General features: G+C 43.5%; 1 protein-coding gene across 9 annotated transcripts in view; it reads right to left on the reverse strand.

The window, feature by feature from the left end:
* Positions 1 to 4,208: 4,208 nt before the first annotated feature.
* The window catches only part of USP4 (ubiquitin specific peptidase 4 (proto-oncogene)), a 37,351-nt gene continuing 14,266 nt past the window's right edge, over positions 4,209 to 27,293 (reverse strand). For 2 of the 9 annotated variants that reach the window (XM_014959428.1, XM_014959427.1), the window contains 16 exons: positions 26,238 to 26,381; positions 25,467 to 25,584; positions 22,518 to 22,691; positions 21,557 to 21,715; positions 19,051 to 19,275; positions 16,747 to 16,830; positions 15,912 to 16,006; positions 9,456 to 9,647; positions 8,798 to 8,883; positions 8,286 to 8,501; positions 8,140 to 8,210; positions 7,463 to 7,578; positions 7,070 to 7,219; positions 6,259 to 6,362; positions 4,673 to 4,761; positions 4,209 to 4,550 (listed from right to left, as the gene is read on the reverse strand). In XM_014959428.1, coding sequence (XP_014814914.1) covers positions 4,449 to 4,550; positions 4,673 to 4,761; positions 6,259 to 6,362; positions 7,070 to 7,219; positions 7,463 to 7,578; positions 8,140 to 8,210; positions 8,286 to 8,501; positions 8,798 to 8,883; positions 9,456 to 9,647; positions 15,912 to 16,006; positions 16,747 to 16,830; positions 19,051 to 19,275; positions 21,557 to 21,715; positions 22,518 to 22,691; positions 25,467 to 25,584; positions 26,238 to 26,381 — 2,125 coding nt within the window. In that variant the 3' untranslated portion in view covers positions 4,209 to 4,448. Of the gene's footprint in view, positions 4,551 to 4,672; positions 4,762 to 6,258; positions 6,363 to 7,069; positions 7,220 to 7,462; positions 7,579 to 8,139; positions 8,211 to 8,285; positions 8,502 to 8,797; positions 8,884 to 9,455; positions 9,752 to 15,911; positions 16,007 to 16,746; positions 16,831 to 19,050; positions 19,276 to 19,383; positions 19,692 to 19,994; positions 20,098 to 21,556; positions 21,716 to 22,517; positions 22,692 to 25,466; positions 25,585 to 26,237; positions 26,382 to 27,293 lie in introns of those variants that run through there. The other 7 variants (XM_014959429.1, XM_014959430.1, XR_001413907.1 and 4 more) reach the window with 7 other exon arrangements.

The following is a 27,293-nucleotide window of genomic DNA, read 5'->3' on the forward strand; positions in this document are numbered from 1 at the left end:
GCTGCAGTTCCCTAACTCTGATTTGAGCCCCAGCAGTGAGTATGTTGCATTTGAGCCAAAGGCTTTGGGTGTGGGTTTCTCACTGAGTTGTGTTTCTCATCCTGGGAAACGTATGCTGGAGAAAAGACCTAAAATTTCTAGTTCTAATACACAAAGTGCAAGCCTGTTTCAGTTAAGGAACTTAAAACTTCATGAGGCTGAAAAAGTACAAGGAGTGCCTGTGTTCCTGGTTTTATCCCTTTAAACAAACACATAGGTATCCTTAGCTTTTGAATAATTAAGCCATCATCACGTTAGCAATTCAAAACTCACAGCGACAAAGCATCTAACGCATCTTCAGAAGCAGCGTGGGCATTCAGTTTCTGAAAACAGTGGTTCTCCTTTTTATACTTTTTTTTTCCCTGTTACAATAATTGGGGTTTGAAGCTCTCGGAAAAAACCCCACAACAGAACAACAAAAGCCAGAGGGAGATACTCACCATTTGCCCATGGCAGAGCGTGGGACAGCTCACCTTCCTCGCATACCCAGCCTGTGCCAAGGCTCCCCACTGCCCCAAAATCCCATCTGTGTTCTGCCCCCCTCAACCTGCTGGTGGATACACCAGTGGTCACAGGGGCAACTTCTGGCCCCCTCTTCACTGCTTTCCTTCCTGGGCAGAGCAGCTCCTCAGAGGTCTTTGGGCGATGGAGAGCCAGAGATGGCATTTCTACGCAGAGGTAGCAAACACACAGACTACTCCCCATTAATCTAATTTTTCCCAAGTCCATTAATTAGCACCTCATAATGCCTGCAGAGCCCTCCTGCCCACCACCCTCAGCAGGCGTACACCTAGCAAGGCTGCCTGGCTGGTGCCTGTACTCCCCGTTCAGTTATTTACAGAATAACTTGTTTTCAGACACAGCCTGTTTTCTGTTCTTGCCAAAATCATCTCCCCTCTGAAGAGGAGCATTAGGTCAGAGATGTTCTTCGCCACCTCAGAGATCTCTTTCCAGAAGGCTAATAAGAGTGCCTCATTGGCAACACAACTAGTGTTTCAGGTTGGTTTTCCCCTGCCTTTTGCAATGGGGAATTTCATCTCGCTTCACGCCCTCAGTGTTCTTGCACAAGCCCTTCCTGCAGGGCTGCACAGACTACCCAACACCTCCCTGTCCCAAAGCTGCCACTTCGCTTTCCCTGCTTCCCGTGATGGGTTTCATGCCACGCTTTGGAGGTCAACATCTCACATAGAACTGCAGATTGTGAGCTTCCACAGCGATGCTCTTCTCACCCTCTCTGAGGCTCCACCTCAGACTACCCAAACACCTCTGTGTCCCAAAGCTGCCACTTCGCTTTCCCTGCTTCCCGTGATGGGTTTCATGCCACGCTTTGGAGGTCAACATCTCACATAGAACTGCAGATTGTGAGCTTCCACAGCGATGCTCTTCTCACCCTCTCTGAGGCTCCACCTGAGATGAAGCTCCTCCACTGTCACACTGTAATCGCGACACAGAGACTTCAAAACTTACTGGGGCTTCACAGCCCACCTTGACCTGCCAGATTTGGCAATCGCCAGCCCCCCAGCACTCACCCCAACATTAAATGCACAAATTTCTCACATTTAACCTCCTCAGTCTTTTCCAGCCTGCTCCCATGTACTTGTTCAGGTTGGTTTGAGGACATCTTAGTGACTGCAGGACAACTATTTTGGTGGCATAGCCACAAGCAGCCTTGATCCCCTGGAAAAAAATTGAGAGAAGGGAGGCCAGGAGCCCTCCCTGAGATCCATGGAGGAAGAGGAATGATGAGGAAGCCACAGCTGAGGCTTCCCAGTGCCACAGAAAGGCAAGGACAGGCTTTGCTACAGCACCAGGAAAAGGCAACCCTGGAGTGAGCACGAACCCTCAGATGCAGGGAGAGGTGCAGCCAAGAGCTACTTCTCTCCCCAAATCCCCACTGGCCAAGCAGGGGACGTCTCGGCAGGACTCACCCTCCCCAGCCCAAAGAGCTCCTGGGGACCAGGCACTCCCACAACCAGCAGCCTCAGGTTCACGTCACAAAAGCTGAAAACACAACAAAACCCAGTTTCAGTGCAAACCACTCTTTAATTTTCCTCTTTGTACAACAGAGCCAGCCACTTACAAAGTGCTAGTCTAAGAACCAGGTCTGGTATCACAGCACACACACACACACCAGCCCAAGCCCAGCAGCTCCAGGGCAGAGAAAGTTAGAGCTGGGCCACTTCTCCTGCAGCACACCAGAGTCTGTTCAGCATCCCAGCCCAGCGGAGATTTAGCCCCACCGACCCGTTTCCGAGTGTCAGCACAGGTAGGGAGGGGAGGAGGAGAACAAAGGCTGGTTCAGATTGATTTTCTTTTTCTTTTAAAAAGATCTTTTACTCCCCTCTCTTTCCTCTCTTCCCTATTTCGGAATGCCCACGTGATTTTCTTTCAGGGTAAAATGAACTAAACAAACGATGATCAGAGTAATTCAGTGCAGTGCTACAGCTTAAAACTTGCTTTTTGGATGCTCCCCCTCAATAATGAGGAAAAAAAAAAAGATTAAGAGACCTAAAAATCCCAAACAGCCCCAAAACCAGACCAGCAGAAGCAATTAAGCAATTGAGATCTCAAAGTTTCAAGGCTTTAAAAGCAGAATTCCACTGAAGAGGATCACAGCACTACTGTGCCAGCTAGAAGCAGCCCTGGCCAAGGGGCCACCCGGTGCTGTCCCCCCTGCCCTTGGCTCGGAGCAGGGCACAGAGCGAGCGGCTGGGCTTTCGCTGGGTGCAGGGACGGGCACACAACAGCTTCCTGCAGGGCTTGTTGCTGAGAGCTGTGGAAGGGGCAGTGAGCTGGGGTGTCTGGGGGTACACAGAAGAGCGCTGTTAAGCTGAGCATCAGAAGAGGTTATGGGCAGTGACAAAGCCACAGGGACCGGGCACAGGGGACTGAGTCGCCACAAGCACACACGGTGCAGAGGGAAAAACAGCTGGGCAGTAGCCTGTCTTACACTTTTGTTCTGCCAAAGCACTTGGCTTCAAGAAAATCTCTCCCGTTTTGTTCACCACCTCAAGCTAGATCTTTCCCTAAAAAAACCACAGACTAAGGCTCTAGATTTTTCCCATGGAAGACCAGTTCTCCACTGAGAACTGATGGCATCTAGTGCTCACAGGAGTCCTCCTTCAAGAAGAAAGCTGGACTGGAGTCCTACAAATAACACAGACAGTAAAGGAGGACAGAGGGAAGAGCCATTTGCCAACTGTGCTGAAAAGATGGAGCAGAACTACCGAACAGTGAAGGCAAAGACAGACCTCGGACAGCACGGTCACACCTGCAGCCTCGCAGAAGATGATGGGGTGGAGGATCTAAAGGGCAGCGCTCAAGGGAGGAGGAAAGGCTGAAAAAGCAGTCCAAAATAAACTAAAGTCACAAGAGAAAGGCTAAAAACTCATACAATCCATTCAATTGGGCTGTCATCCTTACAGGTGACAGCTCTGGGGACACAGTGCTGAGCTTTGCTAGAGAAAAAGCTTCAAGAAGCCACCTAAATGAGCAAAAAAAGGATAAAAATGCTGCCACTGCACAAACCATAGGAGAAACAGTGGAGGCAGAATGTGCTTGCGGAGCAGCCTGGATGTGAGGGGTGTAGGAGATGGATGGAGAGGACAAGAAGTCACCAACCTCATGGATGGCTGTTTTCTCTGCAGAAGCACGGGAGCCAGAAGAGCTGTATCCTGCACCGCTGTGCGGATCAGCCTGTGCCTATGCCAGGATTCACTTCTGGTGAAGTTTCCCACATTACAGGATTCAGTGTTCACGTGAAAAAGGCCGAGTCAAAACTGCCCAGAAGAGTCTCAAATGCATTGATGAAAGGACACAGGAGAGAGAGAAACGTTTGCTGTGTAGCAAGGGGGCCAAAAGTATGATGGCAGAGACTGCAACAGACAGGCCAGATAGACAAAGATTTGAGGTCAGCTTCCACAAAGGGTGCAGCAAGCCTCCCTGACACAGGCAGAGCCCAACAGCAACACCAGAGGGCTGGCAAGGAGCCCCCACACCAATTCACAGAATCGTACCCACCAACTTGCTCCCCAGGCCCTGCAAGGCTCAGCTGTGACCTGGCCTCCAGCTCAGGCTGTTCTCTCCCGACCCCAGCTACAACCCTCAGTCCAAGACCCACAGCCCCAGCCCAGCTCAGCCCCAGCCCCTGCCTCTAGCCACACAGCTCAACCAGATTTTAAAAAGAACTTTATTGAAGCTCCAATATATATTATTTTTGGCCTCTAAATACCCAAGTCTCCAGTGCTATTCTGCAACCCCCAGCACTGAATCTTTCAGTGCTAGATTTTCTGCTTGACTCCTACAGAAGGAAGAAAAAGTTTCAGATGCCTCAGGCATGGCTTTAGAAGAGCGACCGCTAAGGTGATGGCCAAGCGCTGGAGGCGATGTTTAGTTGGTATCCATGATGTTTAGTTGGTATCCATGCCGTCACACTCTTCTTGGGGAGGAGATGGGGCAGTATGTTCCTCACTGGTTCGGCGCTGATAAAACAGCACGTACGCAGCTTTTGTCTACCAAAGAAAGAAGAAAACCATCTGAAACAATCCAGGCAGCTTGGCTGGAAACGTAACGCCCGAAGCAGGGAACTGCACTTTCAGCACAAGCTCAGGGTGGCCTCAGGCCAAATACTCACCACTATTTGGTCTTCTGAAGCCAGCGATACGCTGCTGTCGTCAAAGTAGTACCACTTGCCGTTCACCTTGTTCTTGGCGTAGGCGGTGTCTGTCAGGAGAAACTGCAGCTCAGTGCCCCGGGGAGGGAGGGCAGGTAGCACCACGCCAGCGGGGCTGCACGGGCAGCGCTCGAGGCTCAAACTGAGCCTGCGCAGGAGGGGGCTCTACCCCAAACCTACTTCACCAACATACTCATCTTCTAGAGCATGCCAGCTGGCCCAGCTAGCCTAAATCCACATCCCACATACCAGACTTAACCCCTGACAGGTGAGATATTGGACAAAGCAACTTAGGAAAAAAATACAGTTCTTTGTTCACCCCCCTTGAGCTTTCCCAAACACGCAGTTTAAGACTCTGCATTTTCACATTTTTCACATGAAAGAGAAGGTTTCTGTTGATGACGGATCTGGTTTAGTGCTTGCAAGCGTCCTCACTCAAGAAGGAAACTGGACTAAAGTCCTGCAGTCTCTTCCAATCAAGACTTCCATGACTATGATCTCCAATCTCAAAATATATCTGCCTTCAGCTAGTGCTACCCTTCAGTGACATACCCTATGAGTTAAGCACACATGTTGCCAAATGGGACTTCATCATCCTGTCTTAGTAAAATGGTTCTGGGTGGTCACCTACAGCACGGATCTGCACAGGCACCTGACAGAGGGAACTCCGCTTACAGATGCAACAAGTGCTGCAACAAAACCAGTGACAGAAAATACAGTCTTGTCACATATAACAAAGGTGTTTTTTTCCTGATGGCATGACATGAGCCCTTGTCAGTGCAAAGGTGGAGACATTCTACTGCAAGCTAACACCAGCTGTGCAACCAAGGTCACAAGAACCACATGTTTGCGGCTGGTTTTAGAAAAAGTCTGGAACAAAGGAAAATTAAAGGGAAAAAAAATAATCTGCTTTAAAATTGCTACTGCAGCAAACAAAACTCTGAATAGGAAATGCAAAATGGCATTAGACCCAGGTTCCATGACAAGGTATGTCCTCTGCTCTGTCTTCCTGGCCTAGGGGCAACTGCTGCTTGTCAGACCTTGTCTCACCACCACTGAGGGAACCTGGCAAGCTCCTGCTTGCCTGGCTCAACTGCTGGCAGTCTCTGCTCTGCAGTTGTGATGCTGCACCCACACTGGACTATCAGCTGCCCTCCAGTGTGCTGCAGGGCAAGAAGCTGAGTCTTGGAGCTGAACTGACAGCTTACACCAGAGACTCTCCCCAGCACACTCCTTTACAGAATGCCATGTTTGGTATTGAAAAGTCTTGACTCCACTCAAACTGGGCAACACCATCGCACCTTCTAATGACTACTAACCAAGGTCCCACAGGCAACAGAGTCAGATCTCAGGCAGCTGCAAACTACACAAACCAGCTAACTGCTCTGCAAACCCTAACAGGAAGGACACTGCCTTCCAAGATGATATTCACCTGCACCCAGAATATAGGTCAACTTTGGACTAGACACCTTGGTGAGGACTGCTGCAACACACACAGCCCTCCGCCTATACGTCCTTGTGTACAAAGAACAAAAGCAGTTACTCACAGTGGCCCACTCCCATGGCTCCATAGTGATTGGAAACTGCAATGAGGTCGTACACGTATGAGCCTGCTCTTGGGTCGCAGACAAACTCGGACATGTTTAAACCCCTGGAAGGAAATCCAAATGTATCAGTACACCAGTCACCAGCACTTTTTAAGGAAGTGATGCATGGCACCAGTGAAGCTCTGCGGCACTGGTGGAGAAGCACCACACTCTGCTGCTCAACAGCCAGATGTTACTCGTGTAAAGACCAGACATGTCATCCCTCCCACACAGGGCAGGTCCCTGTAAACACATCCAAGCGCTGCCAGAAGATTTAGAGGGAGGTGCTGAACAAAAGACAGTTCAGTGTCCCTGTGTAGGCATGAAAAGTGTAGTTGTAAGGGATAAGCTTGATCCTGTGGCAGGATGCTGACAAGCAGAAGCAGAGGAATGAGGCAGACTTTCATCCTGTACTTGTGTAATCCTCAGTACAAGTACAGCTCTGCCCAAGAAATTTGCTAAATTCTCTGTGGAAGTTCCCTTAGTTCAGCAAAATCACACTGTTTTAACCTAATTTCAGAAGAAACACCACCTGGTAGCAAAGAGCATTCTTTGAGATGTGTAGAACTGATTAAGGTTAAGATTAACCAAAAAAAAACCACCCCCAAAACAACCAACCGAACTCATACCTGCTGTCTTGCAGTACAAACCCAGAAGGCAGAGCTGTTGCAGCTACAGCTTTAATAACAAGCCCACCCAGCAGCAACATCAGAAGTAGATTTCTCTTGACCAGCTTCTTCAAGCTCTTCCTAGCCTGAGAGAAGAATCCTACCTGATGGGGAACTCCACAACAGTGTCAAGTTTATCCCTCCAGTATCTGCTGTATGAGAAGCGTTTTAAATGCACGACCAAGATCCTGGGCAAAGACCACAAGTCAAACTTCTTTGTGGCCTGTTGATGCTTCTTACAGTTAGGGCAGTACCTGAGGAAAGAGTAACAAACAAGGAAATGAATGGGTATCTTAGAAGAAAAGCTTTTGGCCTTCTATTAAAAGATGCCTCAACAGTGCAATACAGTCCCTGCCTTATAGAAGGCGTTTTGGCTGATTTCTCACAGAGGAAGACAGAAGGACAGACCTGGGAAATTACCAGAATCCCATGACAAATACTGTGAATTCAAATAGCTACAGTATTTTACGATAAACATGGCAGGCAGAGCCTCTTACCATGGGTCATGTTCACCAAGAGTTTCCATAGTAGTGAAGAGCTCTATGCAGTCTCTGAGGGCTACAACAGCCTTCTTTTTCTGTGGTTGTACCATACTTCCATGTTTTTCAAATGCCTAGTGAAAGAGATGCCTGCTTTATTCAATTCCATGTCGTCTTTAACCCTTGCCACCACAAAAAGGAACATGCTCACCTTCACCATGCTGACTATTTCTGCCCACCCCCTTCCCCAGCCACACAATCACCTCAAGCTTCCACCCACTCCTTTCTGGCATTACAAACAGTCCATAAGAGAAAATATAATATGACCTTATTTCAAAGTTTTTTTGCAAAAGAGTAACAACGGGTTATTCTGTTGCAAAACACAATCCAGCAGAACTCTCACAGAAAGAATACTGAGATCTCTACTAGGCTCTATGAATTTGGTTTCAGGTTTCAAGTTTTGGGATTTTTTTTTTTTTGTTGAGCAGATTATGAACTAGACTACGTAGCTTTGAAATTAAAGTGTAATTATAGATCTATAGACCTTATCACTGAAAGATTAAGTAAACGTACTTCATGCTGGTGACTCCAATTTTTATGAAGAGAGCTACACTTACATTTCACCATTTAGTGTAATCTTTTAAGTACCATGCAAGTTTACATACAGCTTATTTATGACAAGAGCATACTACAACCTGTGCCTCCTGTTCATCAAAAAGTAGCCTCCGCGTGTCAGAATCCCAGTCAATGGCAAGTGCAGAAAAAGCTACAAGAAAGACAAGATATTTATTGCAAATGTGTAAAGAGAAGGAAGAAAAAGAAATAGCAATATAATAATTACCATTCACTTTTAAGAGTTTCCCTTCTACAATGGAGTTTATCTCAGAGGTCCCAGAGGAATTCACGAGGCTAAAAGTGAAATGCTGCTTCTTGCAAGGCTGCAGGTCTCTTGCTGGCTCGATCTGCATACAGCCTTCAGAGTGACAGGGATCACCTTCCACCAGCTTTTCCTTGCCTTCCTGCCCACCATCCTGATGCTCCATCTCTTCAATGTCACCTGGCAAGATTTAAAACACGCACAATATTAAAGAGCTTTAATGAAAGTTTAGACTGACACCTCACACGCACAGCCATTCGCATGAGCCTGTTATGACACACACCGATTCCTCAAAGTAACAAAAAGACACACAGAAAAAGAAATCTCCGCTTGCTAACCGCTACTTCTGACGTTTCCTTTAGCGGATGCCAGGTTTATATCGTAGCATCAGACCCGATGGAGAGCGCTCAATGCCAAATGCCAATAAAAAGCTTTAAGTGTTGAAAAGCTTCCAGCCAATTTTGAAAGGACCTTACCTTCAACCACACCATTGGAGCCATTGCAAGTTCCCTTGTCTGAGCAGGGTGTAGAGTACTCTTCCAAAGGGAGTTTCACGTAGCGGCTAAACAGAGGGAATGTTTATCACACAATTATGATATCAAAGCTGTGCATCAGAAGGAACAGCACCTCTCTCCATCATCAGTTCTTGCTGTCCAATCCCCCTTAGCAAACCAGAGCCCATCCTGTGCAGCACCATTTATGGGCCACGAGGTCTCAGAATGAGTCAAACAATGACAACTCAGTAAGTCTCTGTTCTTGACGCTTATTTTAAGTTCTACTGGCACTAGATGGAAAAGGAAAAAAAATACATTGGGTGGCCCCAACTAAGAGCCCTGAAAACACAGCCCGAGTTCTGCTCCTGACCCACTTAGCAACAGCAAGCAGGCAGCTTCCCTTGTGACCACCACCACCGCTTTCTTACAGACTGCTTTTACAGAGCCCAATAAAACAGGACCTTGAAGTGTCCCCGGGGGCCTTCAGACACTAATGTAACACAAATCCTGGTTTATAAGTCACATACAAATCAAGGAAAACCCTTCCTGTTAACCAGGATGCAGTAATCCTATTACAGTGTAATTGAATGACCAACCACTAGAACTTTGCATAGGAAGGAAAGGCACAGACATGACTTACCTGATCTGCTCCAAAATCACACTGTACAAGTGATCCACAGTGAGCTTGTGTTTCGGCACAGATATTAACAGCGGCTGACCAAAGAGTATGGTCCCTGAAGTATTGCTGGATTGCCTCATTGTCTTTTCCCGAAAGTAAACAGAGAGAGTAATGTACTCGGAGCCATCCTCACTTGGCTTGCAAACTTCATATCTGTTCGAAAGACAGGTATTTCCAGGGGTTATTTCCACTGCCAAGAAGCACAGCAGGTAGAACCAATATGAACTCAGTCCAACAAGTCTCTCCAACGGGTCCTCCTGAGAAGGACAAAAAGGGGTTGTACTCTGTCTTCATGCTACAGACAGGCAGTTTCCTGAACACTTCTCATGGCACACAATAGCACGGGATACGGACCTACCACCAACTCAACTGCCACCTTCCCTCTGTCTTTACTCCTAATTCACACCCCTATTGCCACTCACCTCTCAAGATATTACCCCGACAACTACATGTTGCTTTATCTAGATCATGGCCTCAGTAAAAAATACCAAATGCACTTTGAAATACCTCAGGCAGTGTTTGCTCCCTCTGGAGAAAGAAACCCTCTTAACACCTTGGGTCTTGCATTCTCCCAGCCTCTCGTACGGTTAATGGCCTGAGCTCACATCACTCAGCAGCCATCATTTCAGAAAACAAAGAGTTTGGAAACATCTGCTTTGCAGAAAAATCCAAGGTCAGTAAGCACACAAGAAAAACATTCAAGAAAACAAACAGCTCTGGAGAACAGTGAGAAGACTGAGACACAGCTTGTGCTACCGGACAAAACAACAAATGAGATATTCACAGATGTCAGAGTCAAAAGAAACCATGTGGTCCAATGGTACCACAGTGATGGCTCACAATATGGATTTCAGGACTATTTATTACAAAAGATTAATTTTCAGGAATGGCAAGTCACACTGCTCTTTAATCTGCTCTCCCATACTTATCTTGAAACTGAAAGAGAAAAAAAGACTTCATGGAAGATGTCACTACGCTAACGACCAAGCCCACAATCAAGCATCTGATGTACCAACTCTTCACAGCTTTAGACATGCTACTCCCATTCTCTGAAGGGTCAAGGAAGAAGATTTTTTTATTCCTGTGTTCAAGATGTCTTTGTAGAGCAGGGAGGAGAAAAAAAAGAAATTCAGAATTGTAGTTCTGCTACATCCTACGTAAAACAAGGGATCCCAGCCTGGGGCCTGCACTGAGTCAGCAGAGTACACAAAGAAAATTATCCTTCTGGAGAACCTCAACCCAGCCCTCTAAGAGCATTAGAGATCAGAGTCAGCATAAGACAGTCCAACACAAACGGCTTTCGAGGTTTTCTATCCTGTCAATGCTACTCAGTTGGACACCAACACTGGAAACGGTTTGCACCTTCTAAAGTTTCCTGAGAAACAGCACCACAAAGAGATTTATTATTTTACTCAGCACTGATTAAATAACAAAAGACCATGCTCAGTCCCAGAACATCACCTATGATTAACTCCAGGTCCTATGAGACCTTTAGGCTGGACCCCTATAAAACAGATCAGTACACAACCTGCACATGTTCCTCAACATTCTTGTGACTGCCTCTCACACCACCTACACTGCTCCACGAGCAGCAATTAACACTCCACTCTCATGCATGTCCTGAATGAAGCCCTGCCCATATGATGGAATAGATGGGTTAGAAAAAAAAAAGCTGAGTATAATAACGTTCTGCAAAAAAGCATCTTGCACACTTCTCACTGAGAGAGAAGAAATGTGGTTACTCAGGTGCCCCTTTACCCACTCCACCTCAGAACAGCTTTTACACACTAGTGTTAGAGGCAGATGTATCAGAATCAGGAGCTGCCACATTCCAAGTCTCTACAGCAAGAGTCATCCCTTCTAAAAAAAAAACAACCCAAGAAAAATAATCTTAGATAAAATACTTCATCTATAGCTTAAAGAAGGCTACAGAGCTGATACTAGCAATTAATGGACAATAAACTGTACAAGAAATTTATGTCTAACCTCAACTACTTAAAACTTATTGATGAGACGTACACATTGCAATTTATCAAGCAGGAAGGCCTGCCACTGGATGTTACTGGAAAATAAGAACAGCTGATCAGTATATAAAAGGGATGAGGATGCACTGAGATTAATAAAACATGAGTTAGGAAAGAGTTTAAGTACATGAGACAGTGACTATCATGGTAGTTTAAGTAGAAAAGATGTTTTGATTCTAGAAAACTATGAGCCAATGGTCCTCAGTCATATCCCAGGTTGCATATATGTCAAATTTAAACACTTCTAGGTTAACATTTACTACCTAAGAACACACCCTGCAAAGAGTACTATAATTACCAGATATCCCTCTCCAGTTTATTTTTCCCAGCTAAGAGCCAACAGACCTCTCACTTGGCTTTGCTGCACTGTTAGCACAGTGTCCTGAAACGATGCAGATTTCCTACTTGATTTGTAACAGAAGCAACTCTATTAAAAAACTCATCTTTTCTGTTACTTCTATTCTCCTAGAGTAGCAGCTGGTATGTTTAAGACCTTATATTGCCTTTACATAAGGCAATTAAGTGATTCAAAAAAAATTAGGAAAAACTATGTTTTCAAAGCATGGTAGGCAAGCAACTTCCGGAGGGTTTCTTCCTTGCTTAAAAATCAAATGCTGTTTTGTCAGCCCAAGTTAACACTCCAGAAAGTCCTCTTTGAAGTTTATTTTGTGGCAATATCCAGTATAAATATAACGCAAAAAAAAAAAAAAAAACCCTTTTGATGGGTTAGCATGATATACTGCACTTTTTTTAGTTTGCTATTTATTTCAATCGTGGATTTGGCGTGAAAAGACTGTCACTGTAAAACATTACACAGTAATACTTTCTAATAAAAGGCAGCTGCTCCCCTTCATTAACTGACACAGAGACAGTTTTCTTTGAGGAACAGACACACATTACTCAGTGTGACCGGCGGTACATCCCACAACTACATCACCAGTCAGCACAAGAGGATCTTTTCCAAGCTAAACATTTTGCAGACTATGCAGGCCAACAGAGCCATCCTTTAAGTCATAAGAAGCAAATCTTTTCCTGCCACTTCTCTAAAGAATTGGCCTTAATTTAAAACTAAAAAAACAGAATGCTTTTTAGGGGGCACTCAAAGTCTTCTTCACTTACTTTGGGGAAATAAAATATCTCTTAACTATACGTTATTTCAATCACATATTTTTAGTTTCAAGTGGAAGCAAGTTTGATCTTTAAAGGTGGAAGATTTCAAAAGACTTAAGATTTTTTACAATACTTTTTATTCATCTGTTTAATAAACAGTGAGATATTTGCCTGTAATCTAAGGAGGTAACTAAGATGCTGCAATATCAGAAACTCCTGAAGTTACTGGCAGCAGCAGCAACCTGAACATACAACCACCAGGCTGCCCCATTCACTAGCCATGGATCACCCAGCATCTTCAGGAAGGCAGCAAGCCCTGATCCGACACGTCACTGCAGATAACTTCTGCCAGAAATGTTAAAACTGGGCCGACAGCTTGAGAAGCACTTAAGAAGTCTTCTGTTTAATCCACCCCTGCCCCATTCTTGAGCCACTTCCACACATACACCAGGACAGAGGTGTGCAGAGCAACACGGCACCCCACACTGGACCAGAGAACGGTTGTTTTAACACTGCCCTGCACCCCAACACAGGTTACCTCGTGGTTCCAGTTACATCAGCCCAGCTACGGTACAGGAACGAATGCTGGGTGGTACTCAGCCGGCACTCAGAATAAGCACAAGCTATGTTTTCATGCTAAAAACATAAAAAGCAGGAAATTTGAGGAACACTAAACCAGTTAGGCTAGAAGGAACAAGTTAACCAGGGAACCCAGGGGGAGCAAACACAGCTGCTGCCGCCTTGGTTTTGGAGAAGAGGCCCACAAAGAGAATAGATGTGGCAGTGCCTGGGTCCAGCCCCAGGGCAGGTAGTGGTGGCAGATGCAAGTCAGAGCAGCATTTGCTTCTGATCAAAAAAAGCAAGCAGGCAACCCAAGTTGGACAAAAATATTCATGTTACTTTTGAAGTTATGTCCTTTTTTAGCAATGATGTACAAAGTCCAAACAGGCAATATTATCCCTCCAAAAGCAACTCAGGTAATCCTCATCATTTTAGATTAAGATTTAAAAAGCCTGGAAAAAACCATCCAGCCAAACACTTTATAAACCCAGTTTCAACTTAATGAAGACTTTCAGCTCACAGAGATTCCCAAATATTCCTCAGACTGCAATAATAAAAAAAAAAACCAAAACATTTCATGCAAGGAAAAACTAAAGAAAAAAAATATCACTATTTCTTAGAAAGATACTAGAAACACATAACACATGCAGTAAAAAAAATAAACAAAAGAAAAAGCAAGCCTTCAGCACATCCTCCATGTCACCGGTTTACCAGAGCCCAATGAACCCAAAATTTAACACAGCTACTCTGAAATTCAACCGAGCCCTTTTTCTCAAAGTTTCTCCAAGTGCTCTGGGAGAACACTCTCACAGCCTGTTCACCTCAGGCTCTACAAGCAAGTAACAGCAAAAGGATAAAAGTCCCTAAAGAATCACTCAAACCTGCAGTTCCTAAATCCCAAACTGAAGACCCACCCCAATCAATCCCACTTGGTCCTAATCTTAACACAAAACTGATAAGCGGGTCCAGAGGAGGGACACCAGGATGATCAGAGGGCTGGAGCATCTCTCCTGTCAAGACAGGCTGAGAGAGTTGGGGTGGTTCAACCTGGAGAAGAGAAGGCTCTAGGGAGAGACCTTATAGCCCCTTCCATTACCTGAAGGGGCCCTACAGGAGAGATGGGGAAAGACTCTTTGTCAGGGAGGGTAGTGATAGGACAAGGGGTAACTGCTTCCAACTGAAAGAGGGGAGATTTAGATTAAATATCAGAAAGAAATTTTTCACCCTGAGGGTGGTGAGACACTGGAAAAGGTTGCCCAGAGAAGTTGTGGAGGGGTTCAAGGCCAGGCTGGATGGGGCTTTAAGCAACCTGGTCTAGTGGGAGGTGCCCCTGCCCATGGCAGGGAGGTTGGAACTTGATGAACTTGAAAGCCCCTTCCAACCAAATCCATTCTATGATGTATGGTCAAATCCCTCCTTTCATACCCGCTTCAGCAGATATTAAGACCTTAATAGATGGAATCAGAGTGGAACTTAAGAACATTCACACTACTATTATTACTATTCTATGATTCTATTACTATTTCTCAAATGATTTAATTAAGCCTTAGGACACCTAAGAGCAGACTTTTTACAACGAGACAAAGCAAGCAGATTGTCCATAATAAAAGCAATTAAGCATTTGCCTTTAAATAAGAACCTTTGCTCTTCATGAACAACTGTTTCGCTATTTTGTTTTTGAGACAAGACTTCCTCCCAATAAAAGAATGCTGGTTTTTAGCTGTAGGTTAGAATATTTTTTACATATCTTTTTCCTGGCAGCATCACCCATTAAAGGGAGTTCCTATGAGCAGCTTTCTCCTAATTCTTGCCCTAGTGCCTGGCTGCTTGCCCTTACTCCACAGTGCTGAAAACATCTTAAAGAGTGTACACAGAAAAACAGGATCAGCAAGACTTCCTCCTGCTACCTCCCCTCTTCCTTGGAGGATTATTTTTAACCCGGGTCAGTTCACTCACTATGACTCACAGCATCACCTCACTCACAGTTGTGCCTGCACATAAAAGGAAGTGGTGACTGCAGAGGAAAACACACGTGGAGCTGCAGTTCAGCTAATCCTTCCCTCCCACCCTGGAGCTGACCTGATTCAGGCACAGTTGTTTTCTGTGAAGGGATATGCAACATGTTATGCCTGTAGGAAAGTGGAGATTTTTGTAATTGCCATTGTAGTATCACGCTTCCCCCCCACCCCCAATTTTTTTTTTCTAGCTTTGGAGACAGACTAATTTACAATCTAACACTTTACAATACCCTCACAAAACGGATGATGGTTTTTGGAAAGTCAGAGTACAACAGCTTAGACTTCATGCTTTCCTAGTAATGGCTCCAAGACTTTTTGGTTGATTTGGAGCATAATAACAGTAATCTTGAGCTTGTCTAAAAACGCCAGTGAAAGCGTAACTGTAATCCAGACACAGATTATCATCTCTGAAATAGACTTGTAGAAAGTTCCAAACTGCAGAACACTAACCAAAGAGTCCATTTTTACCCGGGGCCATGACTTCCTTTGTGTTAGGAAAGCAACCGCTAAACACTGCACATGCTGATCTGCTGCTAGGAGAAGTGCTGTATTACTGCTAAATCATGCAAAAGATCTACTGGAAAACTTAGGTTTCGGGGTAGGTGGGGGGCAGGAATTAAAAAAATATCGGGTTTTATATCCTGAAACCAAAGCAAATGTTTTGCAGTATTCTTCTCATCATGGCATCTTCCCACTTTACTCACACAAAGATGTCGTCTTTTGGCATGATATGATTTAAACCTTCATCCATTTGGAATATTTTGTGGAATCGATGATTATACACGTCTGTCACCACCATCTAGAACAGCAAGTGATATTTGCAAAAATATTATAATAAAACTTTACATAAATTTAGATAAACTAACTTTAAATTCAAGCAACAGTTTATTCCTATTCTTTATCAGAATTTTCAGCGCACGAACACCAGTAGTGTTTTCTCTAACAGCACCCAGCAGCTAATCAGCTGTATTTGTTAAGATAGATCCAAAAACCAAAGCAAATAGACTGATTTTGCAGAGGTACCGAGGAGATACAATTCCAACAGCTGCAAGTCAGCCTGGTGGATCAGATCCCAACATCAAAGTGGGAAAAGGCTAGGATTTCAGGCACAGATCACTCACATCTACAACTAAAATCAATTGAAGTGCTACACTGGCATCCTAAAAATATCCCACCAACTACTAAACCATTCCCTCTTGAAAAGCTCTGTTATTAAAAGGATGTCCAAGAAGAGGTGGACCCAAAACAGACACTGAACATCTCTCAGTACTAGGAAACTACACTACCAGAAGTGTTGAGGGTGGGGGCTAGCTTTCTGCCCCTTCTCTTAAGCCTCTCTATGGCAATGGAAGTATCAGAATAAACAGATTGTTTCATGCATCCATTTGTTTTACAATCAAAGAACCGCATTCAAACTTGTTAGGGTTTTGCCACTATTCCATTAAGTTCAAGCTTATCACCCATCTAAAAGCTAAGCCACCAAAATCCTTCAAGAACAAGAAACATTTATCAGAATTACTGTGCTGCATTTATCCTTACATTTTCTGCAGGAACACCAGAGAGTTTGGAGAGTGATTCACACAGATCCGAGATGGCCCCCATCATCGGCACCACAACCCGGTACTAGAAACAAAGATAACATCATGCTTACACCAGGCAAAATAAATCCATGCAAGGCTCAAAACAAGAAAATGGAAATCAAGCCCTTAGTTCGTAAGAGTTCTGCTGAAGTTCAGGTCATAGCTACACGCTTCAAGGTCTTCTGGATCTCAGCTCCACCTCACAAAGCAGGGATTTGGAGGGAATGAAAGGGCCTTAAACAGTCAGCCTGCTTTGTTCATGCTCAGCAGTAGTAAAACGCACCATAAATTTAAAAAAAATAAATAAAATCACCAGACAGTGCTTGTGTGGCATCAAGGCACTCCCTCTGTCCCTACCACACCCCATCAACTGGGCACAAGCAAGAAGCTGGAAGGGGACACTGGGCAGTTAAGGACAGCTGTCCTGAACTGCTCAAAAAGCTATTCTGTATTATATAATGTGATGCTCAGCAGTAAAAATTATGGTAGAGAATTAAAAGGTGGTTTTGGCTTTCAAGGTTATTGCTCAGCCACTGACTGGTCTGGGAAGTGGCAAGTGATTTCCTTTGCATCATTTATGTCATTGTCCCCACCTCCCCACTTCTTCACCTATTTAAGCTTTCTTTATTTCAGCCATATGTTTTCTTGCTTTTGTTCTTTCCAGTCTCCCCTCATTCCTGCTAGGAGAAGGGCAAGGGGGAATGAGCAACAGGCTGCATGGGTCCCTGGCTGCTGGCCTGGGTCAACACACCACTTACGTTAAGCTACAGAAAGCACAAGAAGCACAGTCAGGAAGCCTCTCACACTCCTAAGCAGAAACACCTTGTAAGGCAGTGGGAATGCTCTGCCTCAGATGCTAAACAAATGATAATCTATCAGCTCCACTTCCAGTGCTCTAAACACTTCCCTGAAGACAGATCTGTGAGCTTTTAACATGGCTAAGTGATGTTCTGCAACCAGGAAAGCGCATGAACACAAGAATACAGGTGGACAGAACACAAGGATCTTTAGTTTGGTTTAACCCAGCATCCTTCCTCCATCAAGTAATCAGTACCATATGCTTTAGAGGAGGATTCAAAAGGCACAGTAGCTCATAGATAGGCACACACTCAGAATTATGTGGAATATGCATGCCCTGAAAAAAGGAATTATGTATCAATATACACTGGGATCTTCTCAGTTATACTAGCCATATGCATATTCCAGAGGCTTTCAGTTCACTTTTTCTTAGCACAACCCACACGGCAGAGACACAATTCCTCCTTGTGTCACACACCAGAGGAGAACTGCTCACAGGGAGACTGAACGTGGGAGGTAGAACATGCATGTGGCCAACTCATCTAGAAGAGCTCCAGGGAGCAGAAGTTCTGTTAATCTTGATTCTTTAAAGTAGAACAATTTACCCTTTCAGTCTCTACGCTATTGGTAATCTTGCTCATTTTCTCAATGAATCCATTCTCTGTTCTTGCCCTTTATAAAGTCTTGGTGACAAGAACAAGCGTAGCCATCCTTGATTTCACAGTTGTACAAAAGGCAGGACAATTTATTGTGAATTCAGTATACATCATTCTCCACTACCTATCATCCCCCTGAAACTAACAGTACATATACAAAGCAAAAGTTTAGCATCTGCAGTTAAAATCCAAAGCACATGCAAATATTGCCAGTCAGTGCCTCCAAAACTACATCAAGGCACCCAGTCACTCTGCTTGGGCCTCCCACATCTTGTGCTGCTCTTGACACGTGTGGCAAGCACAAGGTTACATTAGGTATGGCTGTGCCCACCCACAGGACCATTTGAAAATAAAATCAAAAATCAGCCTACATTAGAATCAAGCTGAGTTTAAAAGCAATCAAGTAATTTTTCAGTTTTTTTAAAAAGGGGTTGTTTTTCATTCCTGTTTGAAGTTCAGAGGCCTTATCCTTTGAGATAAGTTTCACCTTTACATTTGCAAGGTAACGAGGTAAACATGACAATGCAAACACATTACTGCTTTCAGGGAGCAGTACCTCACACACAGATCATCTCATCACAGGAACAGGGGAGCCACTTCCAGCTGACCCATGACCAGTCTCACGAACCAAGATTTTACAAAGTCACTTGATTTCACATGTTCAGTTCCCAGTTTTTACATTAGAAAACCCATCCCACCTCACATCAATGGACATCAATGTCCTTTAGATTACTTGAAAAGTCTCTACTTTAAAACCTAAGAGAAAGACTAGGATGACTTAAGAAATTTGTGTCTTCAACATGCCTCACCTGGACAGGTCTACGTTGTGGGTCTGCATATACCAGGGTAACTTCCATGAGGCGATCTCTCCTCAAGGGCAGGGGAAGGGTTAAGTAACAAAAGGGATCAAAGGTCACAGAAACCTTGGAGCATTTGGGACAAACAAGGGTAGATTTGAAAAGACCGTGAAAAATATCCACAATGATAGAATCATTCCTCAGCCTATGATTCTCCCAGGCCTCTTTCGCCACCTCCTATAAAAAGAAAAAAAAAAGAAAAAGAAAGAGAAGTTATTCCTCACAAATATTTCCATAGCATGGCAAGCCCAGGGATCAAAGAAAACTCAGAACATTGATACTAACAAGTAAATTTCACATAAAAGGAGTGGTGGTGGTCTACTAGTGCATCCAGCGTAACACACTGGGATTTCTTCTCAGTGAAACTATGGCCTTGCATCAAGTCAAGTGTAATACATATAATTTTAGCCAAATCACTTGGTCAGGTATTCCTTGGTGCACGCAATGCCAGAACCATGAATGGAGCCAAGGGGACAGTGACTGGGTTACAGGCTGCTCTTCAGGACAGCAAGCTGCTAAGAAGACATGCTCTGCTCTCCTCTATGAGGAAGGGACTGCTGCCCCCTGCTTCTGAAAGACAACCACAGTTACAGCTTCAAAAAAGAAAAAAAAAAAAAAAACAGTGAGCTTTTTCTTCTTGGAAACTGATGGTCCATGTCTCACAGAGAAAGTATAAAAGACGACAAATTATAAACCCTTGAAGACTTTCACAACACAACTTATAAACTCCTCACCTAAGGGCACCTGGTAACTGGCATTTGTCAATTCAATGGCATCAGAGCCTCTTCTTAGCATGAGGCTTCTAGCTCATGGCACCTTATATTTTTAATATATATATATATTAAGTGAAGTAAGAGCCATAGATATACACACACTGCAATGCTACTGTCACTAACCAGGATGCTGAGATGGGAACAGAGTAACTGCTCCAACAACTGCAGTGATACGGATGCAAACCAGAAACATGTGCGCGCCTCCTACAGCGGGGGAAGGAAGCACCTAAATAAAATGAAGGCATAAAATGATGCTGGGCATCCTCTCCATCCCACAATTATCAGCGCTTCTTGGAGAGATTAAATATACTACTTCTTGTGGTGTTGCCACATGCACTGTATTATGCAAGAAAAGGCGGAAGACATTACATTATTGCCCGTTAAGAGGAAAAACAACTAGTCACATATACTTCCTAAAAATAATCACTGCATCTGGCTTTTAGAGGCTCCTTATGCATCTTTCCACCCAATATATTTACCCTGCACTCTGCATTTGTCAGTATGTTGCAGCCGTTTGGATTGTGACGAGTGGCAAAAGCCTGATCAGGAGAACATGAGTTCTCTTAGGGAAAGACATTTCACTATTACGTGTCTCATTTTAACGTAAGCATAGTGTTTGCCAGCTTCAGGGGAACAAAGAAGTGTCTGCAAAGGCCTCGTGTATCAGCATTGACTGGGAAACAGAGGATAGGGAAAAGGGAGGAAATGAAAAATAAAAAAAATGAACAGAAGAGACTCTTCTGGCCTCTTCTCAGGAAAATGGCATAAGAGTTTTCTATCTAGGTAGAGTGGGTAACCAGAGCCCAATGGTGTTTAAATTCAAATTTCAATTAAATAAAATGTAAGGTTTCTTTAATAGCAGTGTACCCATTTCCACAGCACCAAAAAAAAAGAAAAAGCAAGTCAAACTTCTTTAGGAGATGTAGGTAGTTGACGAAGCACTAGGAATTCATCAAGATCCATAGCTGTACCAAATCACTTATACCCTGGCTCTCTCCCTGCCTTGACCAGTGCTTTCACAGACTCTATTCAGCCTGGTTTTAAATCTAGCTCAAGGATTATATTTGTCTAGAGGCCATGAGGGAGCACACATGAGAAGTCTGGCCTAAAAGCTCATCCCATTTGACGCCTACCAGTGGGACACCAGAATGGCTGCTTAAACCCTGTGCCCAGGGCATGTGTTCTGACCCTCATTTGAGAGACATCCCAGCATCTCCATGTGAGAATGCTGCCAGTCCCACCCAAGTTCATCAAGTATGATGGCCTGCAGTGTAAGCACTCTCCTCAAACTGATGCTAATGCTACAGCTCAATCTACCTGGAGGAAGAAGGTGGGCCTGAGTGGTCAGAGTAAAGCTTATGGTAGTAACTACAGCCTACTGTTGGGCAGCTGTTATGCTACAAGATAAACTTTCTTTCCACTGCCGCATTGTCCCATAAGCATGTCTTCCTGCACACCATTACAAGAACATTCTGCTGTAAGGCAGAGCAACAGCAATGCCATGAGGTATCACAAAGAGCCACCCAGGCCATAAAGCACAACAGAGTTCTCTCCTCCCTGGTACACTGCTTTGCGAGAGGATGATTGTGTGGCCTGTGAGCAGGAAGGCCAGGAAGTATCACAAAACCCAATTAAAATCCCTCAGAAGCACTATCTGCCCTGCCCTCAAGTACAGGGCACCATACCGAGTCAGGCCTGCCATTGGCATCCTTCAGCTCCAAGTAGGGCTTCTTCTTCACTCTGTTCAAATCCTCATGCAAGCCATCTAGAAGAAAAGCCAAGAGCTCCTGGGAATCTTGCTGCTGGTATCCTGAAAACTGAGGCGCAAATCGGCCAACCTGTGTCTGAAACAAGAAGGCAAGAGTTAGAGGGGGGTGAGCGTGATCTATGTGTAAGAGACAGGAATAAAAACACTCAACCTGGCTTTTGCAGAGATCACCTCTGTGCTACCTTATGTTAGCAGGAGACCACAGTGAGCTGGATGCTAATGCAGAAAGGGTGCCAGAATAAATTTCCCAACTATTTTTATTCCCCCCCCTAGTGTTGAGAGGGAAGAATGCATTCAGTGCTGTGACAGTGGAAATCTAAGTTATCAATAGTAATTTAAGAACCTACAAACAAAACAACCAGTACACAAGACCTGTCTGCCTGATGCATTTTGCACTTTAATTTCTCTTTCAGCAACCTACAGTTCCCACAGTGCAGACTTGCCATAAGGCAGCATCTTGAAGCAGGTGGACTGCAAGACTGAAAATGCTTGCACACTAAACCAATAAATAACTTTATAGACAAGGGCGTGCATTTTGCTCACAACTTTATAATTTCATTTTCTCCAATTTATAACCTGCACGCCTTTTCACGGCTGGCAGTTCTCATGACCTTGCCTAGTTTTGTGGCAAAGATCATTTTGATGCATCTGTAAAGCAACTCTCAGGCTGGAAGGTCATTTATGAGAAGGGCATTTAACATTAAAGAGCAGTAACCGGTTCCGGGCTATGACACTACTCACTGGCAAGTTCTTCCCTGTACCCTGAAAAGCATTTGCATAAAACATGAAACAACACTGCAGCAATTACAGTTTTAATAACAGCAAAATAAGTGGAAGGCGCATTAGCTTCCTCTGCTACAAGAACATGGAGTACTTACTTTAAACATACGTGGGGCCACATGAGACTGCCTCCCAGACCAAATCTGTTTAATGAGCTCTGCATAGGCTTCTGCAATTTCTCCTCTCATCCCCAGTGGATTGTTCTGATTTATTTCAGCTTCATATTTATCTTCCAGGAAATAGTCAGTCAGAGGAGGGGTATTGCTCAGACACTGAAAAAGCATTAAGAAAACAAATTTACTGCACAGGACAATAAATCTGTGTGACAATGAAATAAGAAACCCAGCCTTCACATCAGAACATGTACTAAGCTATTAACAAAACTGGTGAGACTGAACTTGAGTACATATTTAGTAAAAAAAACCAAAACAAAACCCAAACCTATTATAAGGGTGGGATACCGTAACCATTGCAACTCAGAGCATGGCTGAAATAAAAGAAACACCACCAAATACCCCAGCCTTCAAAAGACTATCAGCTCATTTCTGAAACGTGATTTATCTTGCAGGTGCCACACTGACTTCTCTCCTACACAGTGCATTTACCCCCAGGGTGTAAGCCTCCCCTCTGGAGCAGTTTCTACTGGTTTATCTAGCTTGAAGCACAAGGGTCACTGGTCTACAGCTCCTTGGTTCTTCTTCAGAAATTTCTTTAAAATTGGCGTCACATTTGTCCCCTTCGATTTCTTTGGTGCAGAATAATTTTAGGCATTCATTTAAAGTTACTGTATTTAGTAGTTCAAGAAAGCAAATGGCAAACAACCTTCCAAAAAAAAGCTACAGACTTTTGGGAGGAAGAGATCTGCTCTTGGTATCATGTCCCTCCACGTTTTGTTATTTTGTTCTGTAACTTCCACTGACACTTCAGTAGAGTCTCTTGGTGTAATGATAGAATCATGTAAGTTGGAAAAAAGCTTTAAGGTCTAGTCCAACCACTAACCTAACACTGCCAAGTGCAATGCTGGAGTCTTACCAAAAAAACCAAACCTGCAAGTGTCAGAAGAGTAAAGATCACAATCACAGTCCTGCCAATGCTCACCAATTCTGTAATTAATATATGTAGACCTGTTTTTCCACGCAGTACTGAGGTGGTAGGGTACCTTACTGACACGTGACACAGAAATCTGCACAGAAGGTCTTTAGAGATGCCACCTTAATGTTCTCAAGTCTACATCCCATATTCACTCTCTAACCTTGAAGTCCTAATACAAGGAACAGTGAGAGTAAGAGTGGTTGTTCCTCCTTGATGTGGAACACAAGCTATTGTCCTACAGAGAACCTAATGCCATTAAAAACAGTCACTATCAAAAAGGCAGGAAGGATACCACTCCATATCTACTCTCCCATTTATATACTTATTATCAGCATATCATGGTAATGATTTAATACATCCTGGGAAATCACCACAAACCTCAGGACACAAGTAAAACTAGCACAAGAAGTAGTTTCCCTAATTCAGTAATTCAAAGACTCAAAGCTATAGCAAGATACAGCACTGTGATAAGTAAGGCAAGACTTGGATGCATGAACTAAAAAAAAAAACAACAAATCTGAGATATGATCAAAATTACTAGGGCTTCAAGGCACTATAGTATCAAGAAAATATTAAACTGGGCTCTTTCTGAATTCCTGAGATTTTGGGTCCCATAGCAGATGCCTGTCCAGTGCTACCCCAGCTGGGTGCAGGTACACAGATCTCTCAGCACAGTTATACCAGGCAACCTGGACAGGGTCAGAAAAGTGCAGTCCTGTCCTTTAGCCAACTCCACTTTCACTGTCTTGATGTGTTATTTGTGGAATTTACTTCCTACCACATTTTTCCAGTTCCAACGCCCAGGTGTTAAGTGTCTTTCTCCAGGCAAATGACAATGAAGTGCCTGTAGCCTGCTATCATTTGACACCAGCCTCTCGCTGGGAGACTGTTGCTGACAAAATTCCAAAAATTAAGACAGAAATTCACACTTGAAAGTGTAGAAAATTAAAGCCTAATGGTAAATACAAGGGAAAAAAAGTAATTAGTCCTTAAAACAACTAGCTTGCATGCAAAATTAAGATTGAAGTGTGTTTGGATTAAGTTACATTGTCAATAAAAAAAATAAATTTTAAAACTTGTGTCTTAGGTATAAAGTTCAAGAAAACACAATATGGTTTAAGATTACCAAGACAACTGAAAATAGGCCGAACAAAGAAGTGAGGCAGTCCAAGTTTATTGTGGTATCCTGAATACCACATGCATAATGCATTATAGTTATTTTAAGACCTGTTCCAGCTTTCAAAGCCACCACAGAGTGACAGAAGTCACTACGTAGCACTTGAACCACCCTAGAAGTTTGCCCACTGCTTAAATCAAAGTTCGTTACAGTTGGCTCATATTCTGCTTTAATTTCTTAGCAAACAACTATGCCTAACAAGTTTCTGCATTTTTAAAATGAACCAAATAAACCTAAGAGATAACTATACTAATAATTATTAGCTTTGCATAACTGTTACAACCTTAACACCCCACACAATGACTCTGAATCCTTCCTGGGGCTTTTCATACCCTTTAATTTTTCAGAAATCTTGAAACACAGACTTTGCATGTGTTGACCTGCTCATGTTACTTATGTGGCCCACACAAGTGAAAACGTCCTCCACATCAGTGCATTTTTGTCAGAGCACAGCACTGCAACCTTACAGTTAGGCATCTGTTTAGTGTGACTTTGCCCACAGCCTTTTCAGAAGCCGTGTATTTCAGATCCAGTCCTTAACACTGTATTATGTTTCATAGTACAACATAGTACAACATAGTACAACATCCTACGCATAAAGCAAACTAAATATGAACTGATTTTTTGGTTGGGGTTTGTTGTTTGTTTATTTTATTCCAGGTGCAGTTTCCTCATCAAATCACATTAAAACACAACTTCCTTTCCACAGATTTAATCCACAATCTCTGCGAGACTGCTCTTTGATTTAATTCTAACCAGGGCTCTTTTCAATTCTTACCTGTAATGCAGAATTCATGAAGCAGGTATTTCCAAGGTTACTGAGTCCACAGAGTCCAGGCTGTGACAGGGAAGCATTGTCCCTGCAGTTGTAAGAGTTACAGACAAATCCAGAACCTCTGGAAGAAAGACAACACAGTGAACTCCACAATGAGTTTACTGAGTCTCAATACTGCCTAAGGGTCACATCAAATAAGAGTCAAAAAACTGTTTAATGAAATTTTTTAACCAGTTTATATGTTTCTGCTACTTCATAGTGGCTAATATTGAATACCAGGAATGTGGAGTATACATGCTAACTTTGGAAACATTAATCATTACACAGTCTATTATTAATTTATGGCTCATTACATAGTAATTTCCTCTGTCTAGAAGTACACAGCACGCTAATGCAGCAAAAGTCTATTTAAGTCTATATGATATCTTGTAAGACCTAACAAGAAAACTATGATTTCTACCTGGAAGGGCTTCTACTAGATTGGCAGATGGAGAAAATAATACAATCCCTTCTGTCTCAATTCCCTTAAAATCAGGCAACGCTAAATGACTAAAAATCAGTAGGTTAGTAAGCTCCAGAACATGTGCTACTTTTGCAAGTGAGCAAGGAATAGCAGAAAGCAGTGATTTCAAAAGCAAAGTTTGATAAACAGGTACACAACGAGCAGCAGAACCCCTCATAGGGCACCAACACACTCCTTTTTCATGCAGGCAAGGATGCTCAGGATTATTCACAGGAAGGACAAAGAAACAAAAAGAACATTCCTGCTCTTACCCCCTGCCCAGGTGGGAGCTGTTCAGTCCATAGGAGTTACTGCTATCACCATTAGTAATGACAGAAGTGGCAGACATTGGGGAATAAGAACTTGCTGATGATTTTGAAGAGGTAGTAAAGTTTCTGCTAGTTGCAGTGCTTGATCTGGGAGAAAGGAAAAAGAAGTAGAAATAGTGCTACTACTTTTTTCACCCCCAGTCCCACCTCCCACAAAACTTCAGGGACTTGGCACATTACAGTTAGTCCCCCCATACAGAATTTACTGTTTCTATCTGCATGATCACACTTCCAAACACTTGTCTGGAACAGAAACCTCAGACAAAAGTATCAGAAGCAGGAGTAACAATTCTCGCTCAAAGCAAAATCTGGGTCCCAGACTGAAATAAGGAGGCAATTCAGATGGCACGAGTGACAGGGAAACAAGCTTCCAAAAAACAAGCAAGCAAAAAAAAAATCTCAATCTTAAAACCACAAAACACTTGCCCACATTAAAAGCGACAAAGTCTGTCCTTCCCTACTTGAAACTCAAATCACTCCCTCAAACAGAAGGTTCATTAGTAAGAAGATACCCAGGGTGGGCATAAAACAGTTTGTTACCAAGCCTACTTGATACAAGTACGTTGCTTGGTGGCAAACACACTGCTGTGTAGGTGCAGCACACACAGCAATCCTCAGTGTTTTGACACTGGACATAATGAAATAGATGGAAAAAGTTCATAAGCCTCAAGTCTCTCTGCTGTGAATCCCAGGCTATTCCACACTACCACTCTCCTGGTCTGGAAAAGAACCAGAACATAATGTTAGAAAAGACCAACAAGGCACCAAAATTCAGCAATGTTCTGTCACAGACAGCTTCGGCTCCATAAAAAAATGCAGCAAAACCACAAGATAGTACTACCTAAATAGGCTTAAAGAAACTATTTTGATACTGATTCATTTCTCTATAGCAAGAACTAACTGGCAAATAGTCTATTCTCTCCATCTTTGTCCAAATAAATGTGCAAAACTGAATGCAAAAAGGTGCAGGACACCAACAACCACACGACAGTGGCTAAT

The sequence above is a fragment of the Calidris pugnax genome, unplaced genomic scaffold (genome assembly GCF_001431845.1).
Source record: "Calidris pugnax isolate Ruff unplaced genomic scaffold, ASM143184v1 scaffold407, whole genome shotgun sequence".
NCBI lineage: Eukaryota > Metazoa > Chordata > Aves > Charadriiformes > Scolopacidae > Calidris > Calidris pugnax.